Source organism: Pinus tabuliformis, chromosome 7 (genome assembly GCF_031772625.1).
Source record: "Pinus tabuliformis cultivar Carrire ecotype Pingquan chromosome 7, CPIR1, whole genome shotgun sequence".
NCBI classification, from domain to species: Eukaryota; Viridiplantae; Streptophyta; class Pinopsida; order Pinales; family Pinaceae; genus Pinus; species Pinus tabuliformis.
In genome coordinates, this window is record NC_142293.1 from 1,536,130,947 (window position 1) to 1,536,150,608 (window position 19,662).

The 19,662-nt window shown below is 40.3% G+C and overlaps 1 protein-coding gene across 1 annotated transcript in view; it reads left to right on the top strand.

The window, feature by feature from the left end:
* Positions 1-11,042: 11,042 nt before the first annotated feature.
* The window catches only part of LOC149253721 (trimethyltridecatetraene synthase-like), a 68,379-nt gene continuing 59,759 nt past the window's right edge, over positions 11,043-19,662 (top strand). Inside the window, exons 1-2 of the mRNA XM_089456905.1 lie at positions 11,043-12,054; positions 12,142-12,298. Coding sequence (XP_089313031.1) covers positions 11,092-12,054; positions 12,142-12,298 — 1,120 coding nt within the window. The 5' untranslated portion in view covers positions 11,043-11,091. The remainder of the gene's footprint in view (positions 12,055-12,141; positions 12,299-19,662) is intronic.

Genomic DNA, 19,662 nt, shown 5'->3' on the forward strand with positions numbered 1-19,662 from the left:
ATGAGTATATAGAGTCTTTAGAGAAATGTAGAGAAGAAAGAGAAGCCAAGCTACAAAAAGAGTTAGAAGCCATGCTAGAAAATAAATTTGCATCTCTTGAAGACACGATCCAAAAACAAATAGAAAATAAAATAAAACTACTGGAGAATAAAATGGAGGCAATGGAGACTAGATTGCAGGTAATAGAAAAACAAAACCAAGATGCTAACCAACCATCCCAGTAAAGAGATGTTGATACTTTAGAGAGTCTTAAAATGAAAGACATGATTAAAGAACTAGAAGAAAAAGTTAATAGCTGCCTCACTCTAAATAATGTGGTAGATAAGTTAGATATCAAACCAATAAAAGATGAAATGAAAAAATTAATAGAGTTAGACCACAAACATAACAAAAGGGCCTTGAACCTTATAATCTTCAGTTTAAAAGAGGAAGTATATGAGGATACTTTATCCTTAGCCCAGACAGAATTACATAATAGATTACAAATTGAAACAGTGTTTCTCACAGAAGCAACAAGATTGGGGAAATTAACCGAGAATAAAGGAAGACTAATCCGCATAAAGGTGAGCTCCACTGATCATAAGTACGACGTAATTAGTAAAACCTCAAGTCTAAAAGGAATGGGAATATTCATAAATGAAGATCTCATTCCAGAAAACCAAGCAGAATTAAGAAAGGAGGTTCAAAAGGTAAAAGAAGCTAGAAAGGAAGGAAAATGGGCAATAATCAGAAATAGAAAAGCCTTTATTCGAGATAGAAACCAGAAAGATAGTAATCAATAGCAATTAAACATGCTCTGGATCCTTTCTTGGAACTGTCGGGGTTTCCCATGGAACAAAGGCCTCAAGCTAAGTTGGATTTCAAATGATGTTGATATTATTTTGCTTGTTGAAACTTGGGAGCACGAAGAATCTAAGGTCCCTAACATAGATGGCTTTACGCTATGGTCTACCTGGAACAAGCGATCCTCCCGTAGAGGCATTGGGGGCATAGCTTGTTACATTAAGAAGCAAATCTCCCCCCATGCTAGGATTTATAAAAATGACCCTCACAACCAATATAGTTGGATAGAGATCAGAGACATTAATAATAAAAGGTCCTACATAGCAATATGTTATTTTCCCCCCATCAATTCTAACTTCTATAAGAAGAAGAATCTAGATAAAACTAACCCTTACAATGGTTTAGAGAATGATATTTCTAGCCTAAGGAATGACGGTAATATCCTTTTAATAGGTGACTTTAATGCTCGAAATTCAAACAACCAAGTTGTTATTCTAAGCAATCATTCCAACCCTAATCCTCTTTGGTTAGACGAAGACCCTACTCTGGCTAGTAGGTACAACAGGAGCTCTGAAGACCTCGGGGAAAATTTGTTTGGGTCGGAGCTAGTCAAGCTCTGTAGTGCTCAGGATCTCATAATTTGCAACGGTCTAAAGAAGTGGCCCAAATCCAACAAGATGACCTGCATCCATGGACTTGGTAGCAACGTGTTAGACTATGTTATTTCCGATCTCCCATTATACAATGAAATAATAAATTTTGACATCTTAAACGACCACAAACCTGACTTTGATCATAGGCCTTTACTTATAACTCTCAATTTTTTCATGCATAGAGTTCCCACATAAAATAATACTTACAGTCAAAAGAACATAATATTTGATAGAAATAAAAATGATCTCTTTCTAAATGAATTAAAAACTAATTTGCTTCCTTTATCTAGTATAGACAACATAGACGACCTCTATCGTAATTTTATCGTAATTTTACTACAACCCTCTCATATTCTATTAACAAGTTCTCAATTGAAGTTTCAAATAATAAAAGAAATAGCAAAACCAATCCATGGTATGACAAAGATTGTAAAAGTGCGAGGAGAGCAATTAAGGAAGCTGTTGATGAATCTCTTAAAATCGACAAGATAAAAATATACAAAACCCTAACTAAAAGGAAAAAGAGGCAGTACATTCGTCAAAGACAGGAGAATCTCTTACACCTCTCTAAGGTAGCTCCTAAGAAATTTTGGAGGCAGATTCTGACTAGGAAGACTAAAGATAATAATAAAATTGCTCTTCACGATTGAAATTCCTAACTTAAAAAGCTTTATGAATCTCCAAATGTCATGGATAATTTGGAAACCCTGCTCACAATGAAAGAAGTTTTCTCTTTAGAAGACATTAAGTTTGGGGTTAATCGCCTCGCTAATGGGAAAGCTAAGGACATTGAAGGTTACCAGGCGGAAATCTTAAAAATTGGAGGTCTTGTCCTCATCCCTCACATCCACAAGCTTTTCAATCAAGTAGTCAAGCAAGGGTTCCCTAAACCTTGGACTGAGAGACTCATTATCCCTATTTTTAAAAGTGGGGATACAAATAACCCCTCTAATTATCGGACAATTATGATCAGCCCTCTCTTAGCCAAGTTATATGGTAGTATTTTGGAAAATAAGTTAAGCATATGGCTTGAAAGTGAAGGTAAGCGAGCTAAAGGCCAAGCAAGTTTAAGAAGGCATCACTCAACAACAGACCACCTCATTACGCTTAGGATCATTGCGGACGAATGTCGTAATGATAAATCCAATTTTTTTTTTGCTTTGTGGACTTTAGAAAGGCTTTTGATACGGTTCCTAGATACAACCTTTGGAATATATTAGAAGAGCTAAAGGTTCCTCTCGAGTTGAGAGATGCTGCTATAAGGTTATACAAGAATTTAATTTCCAAACTAAAGAGCAATGAGGGGTGGTCGAAAGATATTAAGTGTAACATCAGAGTTAAACAAGGTTGCCCCCTCTCCCTTACCCTATTTGGCATTTACATCGATAAGCTCGAAGGCTATTTAGAGGAAGCAGGATGTGATGGCACGATCTTAGCTGGGATAGTCATCATCCTTCTTCTCTATGCTGATGATATTGTTCTTTTCGCAAGGTGCCCATTTGATCTTGATAAGCAACTCAAGCTTCTTAAGGATTTCTGCTCTACCATGGGTATGACTGTTAACACTGACAAAACAAAAGTTATGATTATCAAATCCAAGAAGGACACTTATGCTAATTTTATGTATGACAATAATAACTTTGAGGAAGTGTATTCTTACAAGTACCTAGGAATTGATATTCATCACAAGCTCAACTGGAACCATAGCATTGAGAAAAGGATTAATGGGGGGTGGAAAGCTTATTTTGGTCTTGAAAATAATTGTAAAACAACAAACCTCGTAATGTGGGATAAAAAGAAGTTCCTCTTTGAAACTTTAGTCACTCTTGTTATCTTATATGGCTGTGAGGTTTGGGGTTGCAACATCTCCAGAGAATCATGGAGAAAGATTGAGCAAATCCAAAAGTGTTTTATAACTTATAACTTGAAAATTAAAAGTAATACACCCTATCCTATTCTCCTTATAGACGCAGGTATTTCCCCTATTGAGAGCCTAGCTATGATTAGGTTTCTGTTGTACAAGCACAAACTCAATAACATAGACGATCATAGACTTCCTAAGCTAGCTTTAAATTCTAGCCAAAACCACCTAAGGCTCAATCGGGGGTGGCATAAAGACACAAGGGCCTGGTTAAACTATTGGGATATCAATGAGAATGATGCATTGCAAAACATAAATAACATTAAAGATATTGTTACTTCTAAGTTCAAAGAAAAAATGTTGTGTGAGAAAGATTTAGCGGCTAAAAGAAAATTAAGTTATTATAAGAAGGTCATCAACCCCACCCTAGAAGATCAAAAGTATCTCTATATTTTAACTAGCTCAAAGAAGAAAATTAATATAGCAAAGATTAGAACGAATTCTCATGAGCTCCATAGTGAAACAGGTCATTGGGCAGTTCCTAAAACGCCATGGATGGAAAGGATCCGCCATATATGTGAGAATAGGAACATCGAGGATGAAAACCACTTCCTCTTAGAGTGCCCTGCATACAACCACATTAGATCTCAGTTTCACAATCTTTGTTACAATACTGACCTTCCTAGCCTTTTACAATGTCAAAATTATAGTGAGCTCGGGAGGCTTCTCTCCAAGCTTTTTGAGCATAGGAATAAATTCTTAAATCAAAATAAATAATTTGTTTCTTTAGGTCTAATAGAGCAATGTTTGGTCTCAGCGGACGTTAACCATCATCATCATCATCATCAATAATCCAATATAATTGTGATTATGATTATTATTATTATTATTATTATTATTATTATTATTTTATATTATTGCTATAACAATATAATAATAATCATAATATATTATTATAATAATAATAAAATAATATAATAGTAATTATTATTATTATTATTATTATTATAACTATTATATTATTATTATTATTATAATGTTAATTATAATAATAATAATTAATTTTGTTGCTTTGTGGACTTTAGAAAGGCTTTCGATACGGTTCCTAGATACAACCTTTGGAATAGATTAGAAGAGCTAAAGGTTCCTCTCGAGTTAAGAGTTGCCGCTATAAGGTTATACGAGAATGTAATTGCCAAGCTAAAGAGCAATGAGGGGTGGTCGAAAGATATTAAGTGTAACATCAGAGTTAAACAAGGTTGCCCCCTCTCCCCTACCCTATTTGGCTATAAGTTATAGGTTAAGGTTGCCCCCTCTCCCCTACCCTATGTGGACTTTAGAAAGGCTTTCGATACGGTTCCTAGATACAACCTTTGGAATAGATTAAAAGAGCTAAAGGTTCCTCTCGAGTTGAGAGCTGCCGCTATAAGGTTATACGAAAATGTAATTGCCAAGCTAAAGAGCAATGAGGGGTGGTCGAAAGATATTAAGTGTAACATCGGAGTTAAACAAGGTTGCCCCCCCTCCCCAATTTATTTTGTTGCTTTGTGGACTTTAGAAAGGCTTTCAATACGGTTCCTAGATACAACCTTTGGAATAGATTAGAAGAGCTAAAGGTTCCTCTCGAGTTGAGAGCTGCCGCTATAAGGTTATACGAGAATGTAATGGCCAAGCTAAAGAGCAATGAGGGGTGGTCGAAAGATATTAAGTGTAACATCGGAGTTAAACAAGGTTTCCCCCTCTCCCCTACCCTATTTGGCATTTACATCGATAAGCTCGAAGGCTATTTAGAGGAAGCAGAATGTGATGGCACGATCTTAGCTAGGATAGTCGACATCCTTCTTCTTTATGCTGACGATATTATTCTTTTGGCAAGGTGCCCATCTGATCTTGATAAGCAACTCAGGCTTCTTAAGGATTTATGCTCTACCATGGGTATGACTGTTAACACTGACAAAACAAAAGTTATGATTATCATATCCAAGAAGGACACTTACGCTAATTTTATGTATGACAATAATAATTTGGAGGAAGTGTATTCTTACAAGTACCTAGGAATTGATATTCATCACAAGCTCAACTGGAACCATAGCATTGAGAAAAGGATTAATGGGGGGTGGAAAGCTTATTTTGGTCTTGAAAATAATTATAAAATAGCAAACCTCGTAATGTGGGATAAAAAGAAGTTCATCTTTGAAACTTTAGTCACTCCTGTTATCTTATATGGCTGTGAGGTTTGGGGTTGCAGCATCTCCAAAGAATCATGGAGAAAGATTGAGCAAATCCAGAAGCGTTTTATAACTTATAACCTGAAAATTAAAAGTAATACACCCTATCCTATTCTCCTTATAGAAGCAGTTCTTTCCCTTATTGAGAGCCTAGCTATGCTTAGGTTTCTGTTGTACAAGCACAAACTCAATAACATAGACGATCATAGACTTCCTAAGGTAGCTTTAAATTCTAGCCAAAACCACCTAAGGCTCAATCGAGGGTGGCATAAAGACACAAGGGCCTGGTTAAACTATTGGGAGATCAACAAAAATGATGCATTGCAAAACATAAATAACATTAAAGATATTTTCACTTCTAAGTTCAACAAAAAAATGTGGTGTGATAAAGATTTAGCAGCTAAAAGGAAATTAAGTTATTATAAGAAGGTCATCAACCCCACCCTAGAAGATCAAAAGTATCTCTCTATTTTAACTAGCTCAAAGAAGAAAATTAATATAGCAAAGATTAGAACGAATTCTCGTGAGCTCCATAGTGAAACAGGTCGTTGGGTAGTTCCTAAAACGCCATGGATGGAAAGGATCCGCCATATATGTGAGAATAGGAACATCGAGGATGAAAACCACTTCCTCTTAGAGTGCCCCGCGTACAACCACATTAGATCTCAGTTTTACAATCTTTGTTACAATACTAACCTTCCTAGCCTTTTACAATGTCAAAATTATAGTGAGCTCGGGAGGCTTCTCTCCAAGCTTTTTGAGCATAGGAATAAAATCTTAAATCAAAATAAATAATTTGTTTCTTTAGGTCCGATAGACCATTGTTTGGTCTCAGCGGACATTAACCACCATCATCATCATATTATTATCTTATTAATAATTATATTTGTATATTATTATAATAATATAATATTATTGCTATATTATTATTCGATATTATTATTATTATTATAAAAAAATATAATTGTTATTATTATTTTTATAATTTTATATTATTATTAGAATAATTTAATTAATTAATATTAAGAATATTATTATGAGTTTATATTATTATTATAATATTCATATAATAATATATAAAAATAATATGGTTGTTAATATTTATATAGTTATTAATAATCATTTGGTCTATAGGTCTATATCGACCACATTGGAAAATATGATTGATATATGTGCTTGATATACACCTATAGACGTATATCAACCATATTTACTTTGATAAATATAGCTGTGCTAGTATATAAAAATTCTGTCATATATGTATAAACACAAACCTTGATCACAATTCATGATAAAAATAAATAAAAAACATGGAATGTGAACTGGAGAAGCTATATACGCTACTTAATCTGAATGGACAATTTTTTAGCACTATGCCGATTGAAAAATTAATTATTAGAAAAACAAAATTGTAATAAAACGAGATAATTGTGTGAGCCGGTAAAGCCACGCGGTCAACAGGTGCGGGACAAACTGCCCATTCGCGGCAAGAGCTCGGAAATTGCATTTCGCGTCCAAAGCGACCACACGATTTGGTTAGCCATTTTAACGCGTTTGATCTTGACAAGCGACACCACCCAGAAAGTTCAGTGTACATGTCAGTGGTCCTTCCAAGGTTCCCTCCGAATTTTTTGGGAGAATCATTTAAGCTCTTAGTTGCAAAGCTTGTTACTGAATTGAACAATGCAAAACTTGAAGAAGCTGTTGGTTTTCCCACTGGATCCAGCACTGAAATCAACAGAGGATGGTTGCATGTAGCGGATCTGCCACCTCGTGCTGTGAACAGATACAAACATTCCAGATCTGGACTGGATCTACCCAACAAACAAAGGAAACGCCCAGATCCAAGTACCCAGGAACTCTGGCCAGCGAAAGCCCATCCGATCTGGGACGCGAAACAGTTCAGCCACCCGTTACACTGCGCATTCAAGAAACCTATTTCGGTAACGGTGACTGCCAAGGCAGCACCTGAAAAACGGTTGTTTGGAGGCAGCCGGTTCTCGTATACAGTGGGACGAGGGTTAAACCCTGGATATGCCTACCTCACGCCAGATCCAGCTTACAAACCAGCGAACCAGGATTTGGATAGGGTAGATCCATATGGATTCAAAGAGGAACAGCCAGATACAACAAAACGAGGTCTCCTCAGGACTGATCTACTCCGCAAGGATGCAGGCCCGATCCAGATCTTCATCAAATCGATTGGGGGCAAACACTTCTGCATGCAGCTCAGTAAAGGAACGTGCATCCATGCGCTAAAAAAAGAGATCCAGAGTCACCTTGGAACCCCAACACAATATCAAAACCTCATATATTCAGGCTACAGTCTGCAGGACAACCAAACCCTACAGCACTACGGCATTGCCAAGGATTCAACCATTATTCTTAATCTCCGACTGAGAGGTGGAAGCACCGGAACCAACTCAAAAAGCAAGCTCCTTTTGGGATGCAGTGAGAGGGGGGGAGAAAATGAAGAACAAAGCAGCTCCACCATCAGAGCTACCAGGACCCAACATTGTTGAACAAAAACCAGATCCACCAACACTACTAGTCTCCATGCCAGAGGTAACCAGTCTATACTCTGATTTGTCTAAAACTGCAGTCATTTGTAGATTTAATGGTTTTTGGCCAAAATCAGATGCCCTGCACCAGTGGATCTATACAACATGGACCACAAACTGTGAAATTTACCTATGTCCCAAAGGGTACTTCATAGTTAGATTCAACACAGAACAAGAACGAGACAGCATCATCAAACAGGGGCCTTGGTTCTGGGGCAGTACTGGCCTATTTCTCACCCCCTGGTTTTCTGATTTCGACGCCAACACAATGAAAGTCTCAACGATGCCTGTGTGGGTAAGGCTACATGGCCTTCCTCTACACTTTTGGCATCAAAAAGTATTAGCTACAATCGGGAATACCCTGGGGAAATACCTAAAAATGGACGAAGACAGAGCTATCAGGGGAATATTCACATTCGCCAGAATATGTGTAGAAGTGGATTTGAGTCAGGGACTACCTGACCACATCACACTGAACTTCAATAATTCACAATGGATACAACAACTAGACTATGAAAACACAGCGTTTCGGTGCAGGGGATGCATGCAAACAGGGCACCTCCAATATGATTGCCTAGCTGCTCGAAAGGACCCCAGGAGAACTAAGAAACAGCAGAAAAAGCCTAAGGGCTGGCAGCACACTGAACCATTGGAAGAAGAATATATAAATGAGGAACCTACAGAGACCCAGACAGAACCTGAATATCAAATGGGACAGACATATACACAGGGAGAGATTCCCCCAACTACTCACTTGGGAACACGCTATACAAATCTGCAACAAGAGCCACAAATGGAAATAAGCGGCATCAAACGAACCCATGGATCAGAGGGCTCAGAATCAGACAAAGAACTTCAACTGATCCCAATGGAAAATCAGCTAACCATTATTACTTCCACTCCGAACACTGGTGGTTGGCGACATGTGGAGAAGAAGAAGGGTAGGAAAATTTAGTCATGCTGGATCAGCTTTCATATTCTCTTTTATTTTCTCTATTTCTGTAGCTTCCTGTCATTACAGGAACAGTCACCTGTTATTTTGTGTATTTTTCTTTGCTCGCTGCCTGTTAATACAGGAACAACCATCTGAATATGCCCCAGGCATCTACAAAATGTAATTTTATCAATTTTGAATAAAATTACGATTTTTTCTTACAGAAAAAAAAAAAGCTCTCGCCTATTATTTCAATATATTTTTAATTGATAATTGGAATATACAATTAAAATTTCAAAATAAAGTAACTAATTTATTATTTTTTTTTTTTATCAAATATAATATTTATAAATAATCATAATTGAAATTCATTAAAATAAAATAAAATGTGTGTTAATAAATGATAATAACTCTGATAACAGCTATAATAAAATATTAATTTAATTAATAGTATTGTTAATTAAAATATAAACTTATGTGAAATAAAAAAAAAATCCCAAGAGTTTGTAAATTGATAAAGCTCCTTATTTTTTTTCACCTTTGAAATTTTATAAATTAATGTTATCTATTAATGTTATCTTAGTGAGTGTTAATAATGTTATTATAATAAAATGGAGTGATTTCATTCCAAATTTAATCTTGGTTTAATTTATTTTTTTATATTGTATTTTTTTTAAAATCAGTGTTATGATTTTTTTATCATTCAAAATAAATTTTTAAATGTATAAATATATTTAAGGTTCTAAAAAATTCCTATAATATTTGAACCGTTCAAATTTGTGATTCTAACATATTTTTTTCAAATATTAAAATTTATTAAAAAATATATATCTATAATAAAACTAAAATATAGAAAAACATAAACTATTTTTTTTTTCAGGGAGAAAATCAACATATGGCCGAGGCCAGCAGATTTTTACAATATATGGCCGAAGCCAGCGGATTTTTACAACATATGGCCGAAGCCAGCAGAATTTTTACGGCATAGCCGTCACAAATATCGAATCATAAGGCCGAAGCCAGCAGATGACCAAAGCGTGGGGTCCACAACGAAACACCGCCACAGAAATTGATCCCGGCTGGGGGGTGCGAAAGCCATCCGCCCCAGCGGTCATATCATGCACCTCGCGTGCAGAAAAACATAAACTATAACAATAATACCATATTCATTAATATATATTTTAATTTTGGTGTAAATTAAAAATATTAAAATAATAATTAATCCAACACAAATTTAATTAAATCACTAAATTAACGACCACAAAAACCTTTATAATGTTATCAAAAATTTATTGAAATACTTATTTATAAAAGGTTATTTTTATTTAATTATAAATATTTTAGATACTTATAAATAAACTAAGTTAATAAATAAATAAAAATAACATTTTTTAATTGAAATATTTTCAAATTTACTCAAATTTTTATATATTTCAATTTAATAAAAATTTAAATAAAAATAAAAATAATAATTATTTGATTTCTCTATTTACAAATTCAGTTTACTCTATGATATTTTTTTAAATGTACACTACAGGATAATCTTTTTTAAATATTGGGCTACTAAAAAAAGGAAAAGCAATGCGATACTTAAAATTCTGAGTTTTTATCTGAAAAGACATTTTTCAACACCATGCCAATAACTTAAGATTATCAATAAAATAAATTTCAAATGAATTAAATGTAATAAAACGGGATGATTGTGTGAATGTCTTTTCAACACCATGCCAATAACTTAAGATTATCAATAAAATAAATTTCAAATGAATTAAATGTAATAAAACGGGATGATTGTGTGATCCGAAGTGCGAGAAAAACGGCCCCTTCCTAACGAGAGCTCGAAAATTGAAGTCTCCGTCGAAAGCGACCACACGACTAACGCGTTTGATATTGACGGCTCAGACCATCAAAAACTTCGGCGGAATCTCAATGGTGGTGCTCCTTCTAAGGTTCCCTCCGATTTCTTTGGGAGGATGAGTTCAGCTCTCGCCTATATAAGGGCACCGCTTTGAAACACATAGTACCACAGCTCCTGCAATAGCCTTGAGAACTGAAAATTTTCTTTATCTCAATGGATTTACAATGGTCGTTTGTCGTTGCAGATCTCCCGTTTATGTCAGTGGATTTACAGCTGCCGTTTGCCATTGCAGATCTGAGAATGATCGGCTACCTTGTGGTGACCATCATATCCGCTTATCTGATCTGCAGGCGACTTCGTCCTTCTGTGAAATTGCCGCCCGGTCCCCGTGCTTGGCCCATAATCGGGAACCTGAATCTCATGGGGAAATTACCCCACAGATGGCTGAATCGACTCTCCAAAATATATGGCCCTCTCATGTATATGAGACTCGGATCCATGCCATGCGTGGTCGGCTCATCCGCTGAGATGGCCCGAGAGTTTCTCAAGACCCACGATCTCACATTCTCGTCCCGACCCCGTGTGGCGGCCGGGAAATACACTGTCTACAACTACTCTGACATCACCTGGTCTCCCTACGGAGAGCACTGGCGCCTCGCCAGGAAAATCTGCCCCATGGAGCTCTTCAGTGCCAAACGCCTCGAATCTTTCGAGTACATCAGAGTAGAAGAGGTCGCCCGGACGCTGAGTTCCGTGTTCGAAACCAGCCGGCAGGGCCTCCCTGTAGAAATCCGGGAAGAGACGACTAATGCTAGCAATAACTTAATTTCTCGGTTGGTTTTGGGTCGAAGGTACTTGGACCAGAAGGCGGGTAACAAGATAAAGCCGGCGGAGTTCAGGGAGATGTGGGAGGAGCTGTTTGTGCTAAACGGGGTTTTTAATATTGGAGACTTTATACCGTGGCTTTCCTGGATGGATCTCCAGGGTTACGTGAGGCGTATGAAAAAGCTCAGCAAGCGGTTGGATGTTTTCCTGGAGGAAGTGTTGGAAGAGCACGACAAGCGGAAGAAGAGCGTAGAGAATTATGTTGCCAAAGACATGGTGGACGTTCTACTCCAGCAGGCCGATGATCCGCAGCTGAAGCTGAGTCGAGTCAGAGTCAAAGCATTCACTCAGGCAAGCATTTACAAACTATTATCCTTTTTCTTGGCGTGTGTTTTTATTATTCTCTGACCTGTTTGAGCAACTATATAATGTTTGCAGGACATCATAGCGGGCGGCACCGAAAGCTCCGCGACGCTGGTGGAGTGGGGACTGTCGAAGCTCTTGAAAAAGCCGGAGACGCTGGAAAGAGCCGTGGAAGCGCTGGACAGAGTGGTGGGCAGAGAACGGTGGGTGGAAGAGAAGGACATTGGTGGGTATCTACAGTGGGTAGTGAAGGAGACGATGATGCTTCATCATGTGGCTCCCATGCTCGTCCCTCGTCTCTCCACTCAAGCCTACAGAATCGCAGGCTACGACATTCCTGCGAACACGAGGTTGTTTGTCAACGTTTGGACTATTGACCGGGACGGCAAGTTATGGGAGAACCATGATGAGTTCATGCCAGAGAGATTCAAAGGGAGCACAATGGAAGTGAACGCAGAGATTACGAGCTCCTGCCATTTGTGTCACACCCCTACACCTGCGGTAGTCTTTCAACCGCTGATAGCGAGGTGCAACACCACCGAACACTTTCTTTTCACCAATACTTATGTTCGTGGACTACACCTTAACATTTCATACTTAGTTTTATTTTTGTTACCAAGTATTATTAATGTGCCTTTATACCAATGAACACCCATACACATTCATTATCAACAGCATTATACAAGAGAAATGCACAACAGTATAAAGGGAGGGGCAACTCCCTGCAATATGAGTCTGCCCGAATATCAATATATATAATTTTTCCACTTTTACAAAGTACAGACTAAGTCCTTGGGAAACCCCAAATTATACTTAGCCAAATTTCCAACTTCGGCAAACTCGGTTGCCCAGCTCGTCGGCACCTCCGCACGGTCGCCGCACGACTCACCAACCCGTCGTTCACCTCGTCGCACGTCTTCACCGGTTCGCTCTTCGTTTGGTCGCAAACGCCCAAACCGTGTACACCTGCCCACACGCAGTCCCACTCACCAACCTTTGGCAAACACCCAAATCGTGTGAACAACACGTAGTACCACCTGCCCAACTCTATGACCTTCGGTTCCAACCTTCGTTCACCTTTGTGCACACTTGCATGATGGGCGGGCGCTCACCCGAGCCACCAAGACACCCACGCTAAGACTTAGCACAAACGGGCGCCACACTTTCACCGTGCACGCCTCACCCGACCACCGGGCGCACCTTCGCCCGCATTTTCGCCCGACACCAAGTGCAATGTTCTATCGTGCGACTAGCCCAAGAATGGGCACATGAGAACTGCGCCTTCTCCTTCTCCAAATGCGCACTAGAACCTGTGCACTACTCACTTGTTCGAAGTCTCCATGATTGAATGTGTGTTTGAAATGCTCCAAACGCATCGCAATATATATCCATCACAAATGGGGGTGAGGCTTGCCCAGCCGACCACCCAACGTTCGTGCGCACACCCTACCAAACGCCCAATACATGTGTCGGCCTCCCCTCCATCGTAAGTCAGCCGCTCCACGCTCAAGGGTGTATAAACTCCATCGCAACTCTACCATATCACATATGTTTCGTCGCAAGTTATGCCGCACGTCTGTTGCAGCTCGATCGCACAACCTCCATGCGGCCCAACTCGCCTCTCGCCCGCGTGCGTGTTCGTCTCGCTCGGTGCCCAACCGCGCTGCACAACCGAGGACGTTATATCCTCCTCCACCTGAAATCATTGTCGTCCTCGACAACATATCATCTTGGTAGCCATCCACCAAGATCATCAATATCCATGATGTCAACTCCTCCACACACTGCAAACATCCCTGCAACATATGTAGAACCATCGTCTCCACCATGTCTCGCCTCGGCAACCATCTGTCACCAAGATCACCATACCAAGGTATACACCTATCAGTATGTCATACATCAAAGATCATCTCAATCCATGACCATCGATCACCCTGTCACAATCTCCACATCCTGCTCTCCTGCCATGGAAGGTTGGTTCCTCCATCTCAAGCTACATGCCTGCTGCAACATATCGTGTCGACCTCCTCATGTGTCATCATGCGAACCGCTGCCATGATACTCCAACATAATGCTAACACATCTCTGCCCACTGCATGCCCTCATGTTTGAACTAGTCGGGTGATCAGTCCAACTGTCACGCTCAAATCATGAGAGTGAACATCCTCATGCCACCATCAGTTGTTTCTCGGAACATCCCGTCACATCCTCAACTCGATCAAGAATCCATCTCCATACAAGTGTGAGCCATGCTCAGGTCCATGAAGTAGTCCTCCTCCTATCTACAACACGTTGTCCGTGATGTTTGGTGTTAATGTGCTACATGGGATCAGCCACATCTATCCCAACATCATCCATATGTGTATCTCCTCCATATGAAGAGACCATCTCATCAAACCGGTTCTCGATGTGCCACATCTAGGTCCATGAAGCAATTCTTCATCCTATCTACAATGTTCCATCCCTCAAGTCTGCCATAGAAACAAGTATACACTTGCCTCATCTATCCATGTGCTGCCCATGATCATAGATCAATCAGCTCTCATGTGTCAAAAGTAGTTGAGTCTCAGCTCAACCCATGTCCAAGTGTTGTCACCAAGACATCATCATCATCGTAACTCCATCACTCCAAAGTGTCTCGTATCGATCCTCCACATCAAGTCACTCTTTCAAGCCATTTCCATACATGTACTTGAAAGTATGCACCCCATCTTGCATCAAAGTCTCTGACCTCAGCGCCTTAATGCATCAGATCCTCCAAGTCCACCAAATATGAAGTCCCTAAAAGTCACAACCTCATGTCATCATGAGCTCCATGAGTCATCTCCAACCAACATCTCAACAAGCATACAAGTCTCAGCCCAAAGGTCTCTGCAAGATGCCTCAGCTCTCCATGTAGTAGGAATGCTCCATAGCCTAGTCACAACTCCATCCAAGTCCATGACCTTGTTGTACAATAGTGCACAACCTCTCCATCAGCTCATAAGTAATAGTCTCCATGTCACATCAGCAAATCCACCTGCACAACGTTCTTGCCTTGGCACTCCTCATTGGATGCCCATAAGTGGCACCTCTACAAGTGCTCCTGCATCATGTCCCTGCATAACACTGCCATGCTCCATGTCTCCAACCTGATGTCCATGACTAAGTTGTCCATGTAGTCCAACCAAGTAGACCCATCACAACAATCGGTCATCCTCATCCAAGTCTACAATCTTCGGTCTAATGAACTCGGTCACCCAACCATATCATCATCACATGAGTCTCTCCATCATAGCTCCTCCACTGAAGGTTCCACCAAAACTATCTCTTGGTCTCGGCCATGAGAAGTCCACCCAAGCAACTCAAGTGTGTGCCCTTCAACCTGTTCATGTGTCATGCCGAGCACTTAGCCAATGTGACTAAAGCATGACCCATCCATCTGCAACAATCATCATGTTCCTCCCTTGTCACGGGCCTTTGTACCTTGTACCATAAGGTCACAAACAACCCCAACAAGTCCTGCAATAGTCAACAATCCTTGCTTCTCCATACAAGGTCTCATCATAGTCATCCATGGCAAGATCCTCCATAGCATCGGCAAACTGGCTTTGCCTTTCCCTGCATACGGTCCATCTACCAAATGCTCAAGTGAAACACAAGTATCAATACTTACTTCATCATCATCATGAGGCTCCTCCATGTGAGTCTCCTTATCCACCCATGTCTGCAAACTGCACGATCCTGGTTCAACTTGATCAATCTCAAGTTCATCCTCCATCGTTGTCACATCTGCAACATCCTCAGTCATCACGGCTTCCTCTTCCTTGATAGCACAATCTACAACTTCACCTTGCTCCATTGTCCAACCAAGTTGAAGAAGTTCGTCTTCAACATTCATTTCCAAGACTTCAAGTTCCTTTCGAATCCAGGGATTCTCTTCTTTCAACCTCTTCAACATGTATAAGGTAAGCAAGAGCTTCCCTTTGCATTCTTCCAAACCTGCCATGCCTTGTCGTTCAGCTTGGCCCAAGCACTAAGCTTCACCTCTGCTAAACCTGTTTCACCATTCACCAGCTTCACCAAGTTCCCTGCAACCATGAACCGGCCCTTGTTCCACTTGTATGTGAAACCAGCTTCCTTCACCTGCAAGTACCTACTTCCACTGTCACTTCGTCACGAGCAACCTTGCTCACCAGCTCCAACCGAGCTCTGATACCAACTGTCAAGCTTCCAAGTGTACCCACACCTGCACTTCGTCACGAGCAACCCTGCTCTAACACCAGCTCCAACCAAGCTCTGATACCAACTGTCACGCCCCTACACCTGCGGTAGTCTTTCAACCGCTTATAGCGAGGTGCGGCACCACCAAACACTTTCTTTTCACCAATACTTATGTTCATGGACTACGCCTTAACATTCCATACTTAGTTTTATTTTTGTTACCAAGTATTATTAATGTGCCTTTATACCAATGAACACCCATACACATTCATTATCAACAGAATTATACAAGAGAAATGCACAACAGTATAAAGGGAGGAGCAACTCCCTGCGATATGAGTCTGCCCAAATATCAATATATATAATTTTTCCACTTTTACAAAGTACAGACTAAGTCCTTGGGAAACCCCAAATTATACTTAGCCAAATTTCCAACTTCGGCAAACTCGGTTTCCCAGCTCGTCGGCACCTCTACACGGTCGTCGCACGACTCACCAACCCGTCGTTCACCTCGTCGCACATCTTCGCCGGTGCGCTCTTCGTTTGGTCGCAAACGCCCAAATCGTGTACACCTGCCCACACGCAGTCCCACTCGCCAACCTTTGGCAAATGCCCAAATCGTGTGAACAGCACGTAGTACCGCCTGCCCAACTCTACGACCTCCAGTTCCAACCTTCGTTCACCTTTGTGCACACTTGCATGATGGGCAGGCGCTCACCCAAGCCACCAAGACACCCACGCCAAGACTTAGCACAAACGGGCGCCACACGTTCACCGTGCACGCCTCACCCGACCACCGGGCACACCTTCGCCCGCACCTTCGCCCAACACCAAGTGCAATGTTCTATCGTGCGACTAGCCCAAGGATGGGCGCATGAGAACTGCGCCTTCTCCTTCTCCAAATGCACACTAGAACCTGCGCACTACTCACTTGTGTGAAGTCTCCATGATCAAATGTGTGTTTGAAATGCTCCAAACGCATTGCAATATATATCCATTGCAAATGGGGGTGGGGCTTGCCCAGCCGACCACCCAACGTTCGTGCGCTCACCCTGCCAAACGCCCAATACATGTGTCGGCCTCCCCTCCATCATAAGTCGGCCTCCAAGTGCATCGCTCCACGCTCAAGGGTGTATAAACTCCATCGCAACTCTACCATATCGCATATGTTTCGTCGCAAGTTATGTCGCACGCCTGTCGCAGCTCCATCGCACAACCTCCGTGCGGCCCAACTCGCCTCTCGCCCGCGTGCGCACCCGGCTCGCCCGGCGCCCAACCGCGCTGCACAACTGAGGACGTTACAATTTGGGTCGGGGAGGAGTACGTGCCCGGGATATAGTCTTGGAATCAAAGTAGTTCATTTGGGTTTGGCCAATCTCATCCATGGATTCCACTAGTGCCAGCCTGATGGACAGAACCCTGAGGACTTGGACATGGGCGAGACCCTTGGGTTGTCTACTCCTAAAACAATCCCTCTCGTTGCCATGGCCCGACCTCGCCTGCCTTCTCATCTCTATAACTTCAATTCTTCTCACACTTAAAGATTGCTCTATGTGTATCTTCAAATAAAATGGGCCTCTGTTTATGCAAAAATAGATCTGCATGTTGTATCAGTTGCTATAACAGTTAATCTACTATCAGTTCCCATTATAGCAGTGTACCATGGCCGAATGTACCCAATCCAATGTTATCCCAAGTTTGATAATGTAATAACCAGGTTCAGTGATAATGTACCCAATCCAATCCGAACCTATCGAAATCTTGAGTTTACGTTTTCTGATTATTTTTCTAGCACTGGCGCAAGTGTGTGGGGTACGATGATGTAATGGGTGCCGTATAGTGGTGATTGTTGTAGAAAAGTAAAAAGATTCCAAATATCATCATTTGATGTAAGGAATGAAAAAAATATCTACCAGATGACATTTTGCAATTCACAATGAAAAAAATATTCATACAATACAATATGTATAATGACAGAATTCAAATAAAATTTTTATTATATATATCGCATTACATTACAATCGTTATATTTAATCTGGATCGTTAGATCTTGGAACATAGATCCTACGGTCTGGAACCTTTGGAACGCAGGGGGTAAGAATCAAGTGAAGTAATCAGCCCACCACTGAGTTCGTACCCGTGATTAACAATTAATAATTATAATTCTATCACCGCTAATCTTAGCGTAATCAGGCATAAAATTAGCCATTACAACACAATGAATTTTATTCATTTTAAAACCAGTCCTAGGCCCATATCTACCTGATGGAATAATCTGATCTTTGACTTTCTCCATCACAGAGCATTGAATATATTTTTGTTTTTCTCTAGGAATATCAAACACAACATTCTTTTCCATAACAGGTACATACTGGTCCATAATGTTCGAACAAGAACCTCCAATACTGTAAAACCATCCTTCTGCAAATAATTGTTTGGCAAACATAGTTTTGCCCTCTCCTCCTCTCGGCCCATAACACCAGATGATCTTTCTATCATGTGGTTCTTCTACAATATAACCACATAAATCGAGCTACCATGGACGCAACTCTACATCAAAATTAAAATTCGCAATGAAATCGTCATTACACTCACGAATTTTACAACGTCTAAACATAGCCGGATCTGTAAGCAGAAGCTCCTCTGGATCTTCTTCATATCGCTGCATAGCCTTCCATTTATTGCTCCACTCCTCACATATAATTCCATCTTCAAATGGAATAGTACCGGGAAAACACGTATCCTCCATAGTACAATATCTGCGATTATCATCGACACTACCGTTACAAACTGTATAATGACATCCCTCACCAATAAAATATTTCTCCAACCAAGACAAACACTGCGGCTTTGTAAGCTGTACAAAGCCTCACCAATGAACATCTCCAGTCCCTGGAGATATCTCCTTCTCCTTCTGATAAAAAATGTAACTCATACCATCGGGCCTTGCAGGTACATTTGGAAATATTTCACAACTCGTTGTGAAACACCACCTTTGCGCTCTACCAGATATCATTTTGCAATTCACAATGAAGAAAATATTCATACAGTACAATATATATAATGACGGAATTCAAATAAAAATTTTATTATATATATCGCATTACATTACAATCGTTATATTTAATCTGGATCGTTAGATCTTGGAACATAGATCCTACGGTCTGGAACCTTTGGAACGCATATAATGGAACGCTGGGGGCAAGGCTTTGTATAGCTTACAAAGCCGCAGCGTTTGTCTTGGTTGAAGAAATATTTTATCGGTGACGGATGTCATTATACAGTTTGTAATGGAAGTGCCGATGATAATCGCAGATATTGTACTATGGAGGATACGCGTTTTCCTGGTACTATTCCATATGAAGATGGAATTATATGTGAGGAGCGGAGCAA